This window comes from Hordeum vulgare, chromosome 2H (genome assembly GCF_904849725.1).
Source record: "Hordeum vulgare subsp. vulgare chromosome 2H, MorexV3_pseudomolecules_assembly, whole genome shotgun sequence".
Taxonomy (NCBI): domain Eukaryota; kingdom Viridiplantae; phylum Streptophyta; class Magnoliopsida; order Poales; family Poaceae; genus Hordeum; species Hordeum vulgare.
In genome coordinates this window covers 585,630,584-585,638,963 of record NC_058519.1, presented here as the reverse complement: position 1 = coordinate 585,638,963, position 8,380 = coordinate 585,630,584, and the positions used below count along the sequence as shown (strand labels likewise).

Genomic DNA, 8,380 nt, shown 5'->3' with positions numbered 1-8,380 from the left:
GAGCGGCGACGCACCTCGGCGGAGGACGGGGCCGGAGAGGAGCGTGCTCATGGCCGCGGTGTAGGACGGGCCGGAGAGGAGCGTGCTCGTGGCCGTGGTGGAGGACGGATCCGGAGAGAGGATACCTGGTGGAGGACGGATGGATAATGTGAGCTGGGTGTTTTTTTAATATAAAACTGAAACTTTTTTGTTCACTCAAATCAGGAGTGCGGGTTGAATACACAAAACGTCAGGGGCTTTTATGCAAAAATTGCCACAACGGACGCGACGGACGATAGAAGCGGTAGGTGCTTTATTAGTAGGGATAGATATGTGTATCTGTATGAACACATGTGTGTTTAGAGCAACTCTAGCAGACCCCGCAAAATCTCGATCCGCAAAACGCGTTTGTTATTTCACGAAGATCTCGTTTACGGATCGAAAATTAGCGCGGCCAAACAGAAACCGTAGATGAAACTGCATAATTTGAAAATATAGTTTCGCGGGAAGTTCATACTACATACTACATATATTACATACAACATACTACATCAGTACGAGCTCAGTCCTCCTCGCGGGAGCTGCTGAGATCAATGTACATCGCCCTCTCCTCCTCGCGGATGCGCCGCCACTTGTCGTCCTTCGCCTTGGTGGCGAGGTTGGCCTCGACTGCCTGCCGTCACTGGAGGTCTTCAATCTCCTCGTCGTGGCGTCGGCGCTCCGCCTCCTCGTGCAAGCTACGCTCGGCAATGGCGGCCGCAACCGCGTTCACGTCGGCGACGAAGTCCTCCGGCCCGGCGACTCCGCGGCAACCGAGCTCCTCGGGCTCCTCCTCGACGGCGACGACGTCCTCCGGCTCCTCTGACCACTGCCTCTTCACAGGGAGAGGGCGCGCGCAGGAAGAGGAGGAGCTATCGGCGTAGGACGAGCCCGTGGCCGAGGACGAGCCATGCCGATGGTCGTACTCCTCCGTCTCTCGGACGAGGAAGCTCGCCGGCGGCGACATGCCGCGGTTGGTCCACCTCCGGGCTCCGCGCCGCTCGCGCTCCGGGTCGCTTCCGCCGCCGGATCTGCTGCCGGAGCCGCGTCCGGAGCTCCACATTGCGGTTGGAGGCGGGGGAGGTGGCCGCTGACGGCGAGAAATGTGAAGAAGGGGTGGGGAATCGCGGGGGCTCGACGGCGGCGGGGGATAGGGTTCGACCCACAAACGCGCCGCGGAACCGTAGATATAGTGGTCGGGGCGTGCGTTTTGCGGGCCGCGACAATTTTTTTTACCGGCCGGACGAGTATGCAGGCTCTGTTTTGACCGAAAAAATGGGCCGAACCCGCATACTCATCGGAATTTTACGGGTTTGCGTCTTTTACGGGGTCTGCTGGAGTTGCTTTCTTAGAGCAACTCGAGCCGCGTCCTTAGGATGCCTTCCAGAATACCCTTTTAGGTTCGGTATTAGACTTGGGGGGTGTCGAAAAACGGCCTAGCCACGCCCCTAATGTCCTCAGGATGCCAAAATAGCGCCGGCACACCCAGACGAAACCCGCCGTACTGGGGATGTTGGAAGCGAAGTTTCGACGATTCACGTCTTTTCACGTATTTTTTTGCCCATTTTATCATTTTCTTAACTTTTGATTGAGATGGAGTGTAGTTAGAAAGATGCACCCTTTTCTAGTCGGTTGAATTTTTTGACCCCCAAAACATCAACTTTTTAGGTTCGATGATGTTCTTGAGGCTCTAAAGGCTGGAGTTTCTCTTACTCATACTGTGTTATCTTTTTTTTTTCACGGTCACCTGCTGATCCGATCCATCAAAAGGCGCCGGCAGCCGCTAATATCACGCATGCGTCCGGTGATGATGGCCGCATATAATATAGGCAACGCTACGCTTCCGCAGATGATTTTAAAAATTATCCGTCACCTAACTAGCCGTCGGATGCCGATCTAACGCCCCGCATCCCCGCCGCATGGTCAGTAGTTATTTCCTGAAATGACGCTTGAGTTGCGGAAACTTTCGCTTTGTTGCAAGAAATAAACTTTGGATCCGTTAATTCCTGAAACAACGTCGAGTTTCAGAAACAATTTGCTTGTTGTAGATTTTTTTTCTTCGTCTTTCTCTAACATAGGTATTTTTACAAAGATTTTTTTTGCAACAACGGTCGAGTTTCAGGAATTTTTTCAACAAAAGTCACGTTGCAGCCGGGATCCATGCTCAACGGATAGTCGGGCGCGCGAGCAGGGACGCATCTCCAGCGAGGCAGAGAAGCTCCCCGTCGACGGGAGGTCGCCGGCGTCCGCGCCGCACACCTCCCCGTTCGCCGCGCGAGGTAGGGATCCGGCGATCCGACGAGGTGGGGATCCGGCGAGGGGCTGGATCTCGTCGGCGAGGTGGGGATCCGGCGAGCTGGCGAGGACCGACGGCGGCGGCGGTTCGGCGGACTCCGGCAGGCTCGTCCCCGGTAGCAGAGGAGCCACGACGAGGAACCTGGAGTGCTCCAGCTTCAGCCCCCGTTCCTGAAACAACGCTCCAGTTTCTGAAACAACGAGCCAGTTTCAAGAAATGGTTCATGATCGAGGCGAGATCCAACGAACGAGCGGGCGGTGGATGGATCAACCGGATCAGCCGATGGAACGTAATCTTTTTCCATATAATATTTCGATATGGTGTAGCCTGCAGGGTGGCCCATGGCCCATGCCATGCGCACGCGTCCCCTCCCAGCCGCGCTGCGGAGAGGAGACACCACCATGATTTGATTCTCTTTCCCCCCGACTATGCTATCAGCTGCGCAGTCCGCACAGCGAAGCCCAGAGGCGAAAAGGGGGCCGAGCAAGGCGGCCTCTGTTCTTGACCGCCCCTCGATCCTCCCCTCTTTACTCGGCAGCCCCCCTCGCATCCTCCAAAATCTCCCGTCCCCCGGTTCGTTCCTAGGTGAGCCTCCACTTCCACTCCTGCAGATTCGCTGGCTCTGTTTCGTTTCGCGAATGAAAATGCCCATTTTTTCCGGGAAAGAAATGGTCGTCAGGCGGCTTGATCTGTGGCTCGTGGGGGAGAGATCGTGTAGTAGTTGCTTAGATCCGAGGCATTAGGGGCATCGGCTGGTGGAATGGAACCCCTCTTGCATTCCGCGCCCATCGCTTGTCTGTCCGTCCGTGTGTTTTCTCCAAGAGGGACTCGGAATCACACACACTGCCTTGCTGTAGTTTAGTGCAGTACTTAGTGTTGGTGATACTGTATTAATTAAAGTTGCTCCGGATTCCCCCCCAATAGAAAGGTTTCAGTTATCATTTCAAGACGCAAGGGGGTTTCTTTCACTTGCTCCAATAGTCGATCGCTGAGAAGCCTGAGATAATGTGTAGTAAATTCCTTGTTCTTCAGTTGGTAGAAGAATGATTATGGGTTTGGTGCTTGCACAAATCTAGCATGGTCCGGCAATGTTCTACCTGTTCCCTTGTCAGGTTCTCATGAGCATGGAGGTGCTACACGATACAACAGGGAAGAAGGAAGCGGCTGTGTACTATATGGATGCCCCCTTACCATATGCAATTGAAGAGAATTTCGGGGGGTGCTTCTTTGAAGATGATGTTGATCTTGCACAAGTTCTTCAAGATCAGGTTTGGTGCCGTCCCCTGTCCGCATCTTATTTGGTTGCGTCCATCGTGTCCTGATTTGCGCGTTGTTGTCGTTACTCCTGTTGGTTTGCATTAGAAATCTCAGCCAGATATTCTGTCCTAGACATTTGTCCGTTGGGGAGGGTATGATGCTGCAGTTTTATGTTGTCTTGTGCATAGTGATCTCAACCAAATGTCTTTTTTGTCCAAGGGCCAAAGCTGTTCATTTTTTTTATGTCAAGCTTGACCAGGTCTAGTAATATGATGTAGACCATTTCTAGTGGATCATATTTGTACCTATGTAGTTATCTTAAATCACACGCCATACAAATTATTCATCTTTCGGAGTTGACACATTCATGTTCTGTACACCCTTTTCATGGCATTTACATTGCAAAATTACAAACTAATTGATTGTCAACAGATACAAATGGGCCATTGGTTCACCAAATGACACAAACATGTGGACTCTTCATTTAAAGTTTTTAGGCGGAATAGATATGTTTTCTTGTTTGTAGCACAAACAGAGTAGTACAAAAATTGACAGAACATTCTCATTAACTTGCCTATTGTCACACCCTGTTCAGGAAATAGTGTATCAATTAATCCAAGGAAATGATGGTAGTGGTTCATCTAGGTCACATTCCGATCCTAGTTCTAGTTGTGGCCATCCACGGAAATCGGGTGGGCGAAGTTTAACAAGAGGTGCAAATTATGAGTCACAGCTAGCTGTCGATGAAGCTTTAGCTAGAGACTTGCAGGCGATGGAGGACCAAATCGCTAAGGCAGCAATAGAAGAAAACAACAGAAAAGAAGGTGATTAGTTGTCTACTAGTACTCTTCTATACAGTATATTGCAACTCAATATGGTACCTCTTTTAAATGTTGTTAAAACACCTGTTTAGGAAGAAAGCCTGCAGGTTTTTCAACATCCAACAATGGCAATACTTCTGTGAGCAGATCTTCTCAGGTATTTTAATTTCGGCAGCTTTGATTCTACAGATTTGCATCGGGTAATCTGTTATATTACTAGCCACAATGTTATTCCACATACGCTAAATTCTTATGTTTGTTAATATATGGTGGGTCCTAATTATAACGGAGGAGATATAAAATCTAATATGAAATCTAGGTACGTGTGTTTGCATATGACATCATAGCTACATGCGTACATGTGTTTGCACCCAAACATTAAAGTTAATGTCCAACTTGGCCAGAAGTATTCAGATCGTATGGTAGTTGTATTGGTTGATGTCATGAAATAATCAAGTGGGAAATCTGTTTTGCTTTCTATATGCTTCACACGGATCATGACTAAGGTAAATCATATTTGTATGGCCTCTGGCTCGGCAAGACAGACGTGGTGGCAATTTTCAAATTTGCACTAGTTCACTTTAGCTGTACAACTTTATTACTGGAGAAAAACATAGATCTATCTACACAAAGTCTGGAATAAAAAGTAAAATAGGTATATTTATCTGATTTATATGTGAATTCAATGTAAAACTAAAATGTGGCAACTAGGGAACAAACAATACCTACGACCCTCAGCACAACTCTGGGTATACATAAAGAATAATATTTACATTAGTCAAGTAAAAATAATACCTCCTCCTTCCATGTATACAAGGTCAACTAGTCTTGTCTTAAATCAAACATGTTTAAGTTTGATAAGTTTATAGAAAAATATCAGCATCTACAATACCAAATCAACATCACTATATCTGTTATGAAGTATGTTTTCATAATATATTTCATTGGGTGTTGTAGATGCGGATATATTTTTCCTGCAATCTTGGTCAATTTTAAATAATTTTAACTTGAGAAAAGATTAATTGGCCTTGCATAAATGGAAGGAAGCAGTACCATTTTGCGCGGATCTTTTTACATAAGACTACATTTACAGTTTTATAATGTGTTCATATGAAATATAATCATGTGCTGAAGGCTCTGAAAATTTAGGCATGTAAGAATATAACACCATATTGAGAAAGGACCGATGCAAATGTGCGTGTCACCTTCTAGTTATATTTTATTTAATATGTGTTTTCCTCTATCTTCCACTGTAGGTATTAACGGAGGATGGAGTTGATCCTGATAATATGACTTATGAGGTGTGTAGCATCAAGGGCTTTGTCTGGCCAGTATATTCCCTAATGTTCTATCAAGGGCTGTGCCCCACTACCAGTTAAATTTTGGGTTCCCTGATATATATTATCTCTGAAAGGACTCTTCTAGTCTTTGATGTGAATTGTTAATAACAATTGTATAGGTATTTTCTTGTTTATAGTAAGTAGTACGGAAAAAAACCCGCATCCGTTTGTTTCGACATCTGTTAAGCTATGTTCTATATACATAAAAATGGGATGCTACATGCTATACCTCTTCAATTTTTGAATCTATTACAGGAACTGCAACAATTAGGGGAAACTATTGGGACCCATAGCAAAGGGTTGCCAGAAGATGTGATAGCTCTACTTAAGTCTTCAACTTACAAAATTGGGATATTCTCGAGAAAGGAAAAACATGATGAGTATGTCCTCAAGCCCATTCGTTCACTTTTTTGTTGAACATGTGATATAAATTTGTGCGCAATTGTGGTGGACAGCTATGCACAAGTTACTCACCATTTTACCACAAGAACCTGCTTCACTGATTAATCCATTGAGTAGTATCTTTGTAATCTTAAGGTTTATCATGTGACATTGTTCCAGCATGTGATGTTCCTAGGGTGGAGCACTATTTTCTGTGTATGCTTTATATGCTCATATCAATCCATACTTCAAGTAACAAACCATATAACCACCTTCTTCTGTTGATGTTTAAACAAGCAGATGTGTGATATGCTGTATGGCTTACAAGAACCGCGACAAGCTGACTACATTGCCCTGTCAGCATCAGTACCATCGAACTTGTGTTGCGAAATGGTTGAAGATCAATAAGGTAAGCTACCTTGCGTTTGCAGCTTTCGTTATTGATGAGTATTGCTTCCGCTGGAACTTCTAGGGACTGTTGTAGTTTTCTGTGAGCATGAGCAGATTGCTACTTGCCATATACTCCCTCCGTCCCGTATTGTTTCTTGGATCTTTATTCATTGTTAAATTCAGTCAGACGCTAGCTCAGAATCCTTTGTGTACTTGCCAAGTACAGTTTATTCCTTGCCCCGATTGGAAGGGAAGGTATGGCTAGAAATCTTGTAGATATAGTTTAGAACAAATGATGCTGCTCGAAGAAACAACCCACCTAATTGTTAATGATAAAGCAGGGGATGTCCTGTAATGCTTTGCTGTCGGCAGTATGACCGTTTTCTTTAGCTGTTTTTGTGTGTGGGAATTTTCTCTTGAGATGTTTGACGTCTGATCAGCCTAATTCAATTCATTGTGCTGCGTTGACAGGTATGCCCCGTTTGCAACAAGGAGGTTTTCGGGTCGTGACAGCAAAGACCGTAGATTCATCTGACGGCCAATGTCAACATGCTTAAGAAACATCGTCGCCTACGTAGTCCGCAAAAAAAGGGCAACACGATGTACATCATAAGATGAGCCGGGGCTTCTGTTGCATCGATCATCAGCAGAATAAAATAGGTAGATCCGTAGATGCTCATGTTGAGTTTAGCTGTTGTGTGACTTGGAGTTATTGGGATTTCCCACGGGTTTCAGACTTGTGTGTACTCGTGACCTATTCCCTGAAAAGAAAAAAGTGCAGTGGTGACCGTTGGCATGTTTCCTCTGGGTTGCCTCTCAGTATTCTCTTGTTCCATGGCTTGGAGCCTTGGATGAATAGAGCTCCGATGGGATCGAACCAACCTGATGAGGCACCAAGTTAATATTAAATGGATGGACATATAAGTATGTTGGAGAAAAGGGGACAAGAAGATATATCCCACTAGAAAGCTTCCGTCACGTTCACCGGAATAAAATTCCACACACGCAACAACCCTAGTAGGCAGTAAAATATGCTAGTACATAATTGGTTGCCACATAATACAAAAATTCTGAGCTCATTGGCCTAGCTCGGACTAGATATTTTTGCTGGATATTACAGGTTAGGTTTTGGCGGTGGTTTTGCGTTGATGTGCGAAGTATAGTTAATGTAAAAGACATGTACAATGGTTAGTAAGGGTTCAATGATCCGGTCAACTAGAGCAAGCATCTAGATTCATAGCCATCGCCGACAAGTGATATTTTAAACCTTAGTCCTATGAGATATGGGTGAATCCATCATGGTAGCTGAGTTAATCCTCTATAACCACCTTCAATTCTACAAGCTTAAAGTCTCTCTCACAATTTTCATTGGAGCTTGTCCATCTAGTCATCCATACTTCTAGTAACTCATTTTCTTCCCATTTTCAATATAGATAGAGGTGTGAGCATCAAAGAGTTGGAGCTGGCCACATCCATCGTAGTTGAAGGGTTCTACCCAAAGCAATAGTGTGTTTAACCCTCCCCCTCCCCACCCATCCATTTTTGGAAAACATATGCACTTCCAATTAACTAGGCATTTACCCCCTTGTGTTTCTTCTTCAACGTTCCAAAAGAAATTTCTTCTTAGCTTATCAAAGTTCTTAGTGAAACAACCATTGGGTACAAAGGCAGAGAGAAAATAAGTGGGAGTGGTTGCAAGCACCAATTTGACAATCGTGAGCCTAACGGCCATGTGAGTAACTTCCCTTTCCAAGCTCTTAGCTTGCAAACACCATTATCAATAATAAGTTGCATATCAATCCTTCTGAGCCCCTTGACAATGAGCGGTACACCACATCATTGGTGTAGAAACTAGCCCTCAGCCAAGCACACCTCAT

General features: G+C 45.5%; 1 protein-coding gene across 2 annotated transcripts; it reads left to right on the top strand.

The window, feature by feature from the left end:
* The first annotated feature begins 2,725 nt into the window (after positions 1-2,725).
* On the top strand, positions 2,726-7,304 carry LOC123427464 (E3 ubiquitin ligase BIG BROTHER-related-like). 2 transcript variants are annotated; one of them, XM_045111520.1, is made up of 8 exons: positions 2,726-2,899; positions 3,427-3,582; positions 4,167-4,395; positions 4,485-4,549; positions 5,649-5,693; positions 5,988-6,112; positions 6,414-6,522; positions 6,975-7,304. In XM_045111520.1, exons 2-8 carry the CDS (start codon positions 3,433-3,435, stop codon positions 7,011-7,013), a joined length of 762 nt encoding a protein of 253 aa, XP_044967455.1. In that variant the 5' UTR covers positions 2,726-2,899; positions 3,427-3,432; the 3' UTR covers positions 7,014-7,304. The 2 variants fall into 2 exon arrangements, with proteins under 2 accessions (XP_044967455.1, XP_044967454.1); XM_045111519.1 differs by lacking the exon at positions 2,726-2,899 and having other exon boundaries at positions 2,929-3,582.
* The last annotated feature ends 1,076 nt before the right edge of the window (positions 7,305-8,380 follow it).

Coding starts and splice junctions, on each gene's coding strand:
- LOC123427464 (XM_045111519.1), top strand. CDS start 3,403: ATGTTCTACCTGTTCCCTTGTCAGGTTCTCATGAGCATGGAGGTGCTA. Junction 3,583..4,166: donor CACAAGTTCTTCAAGATCAG/GTTTGGTGCCGT, acceptor CACCCTGTTCAG/GAAATAGTGTATCAATTAAT. Junction 4,550..5,648: donor CTGTGAGCAGATCTTCTCAG/GTATTTTAATTT, acceptor CTTCCACTGTAG/GTATTAACGGAGGATGGAGT.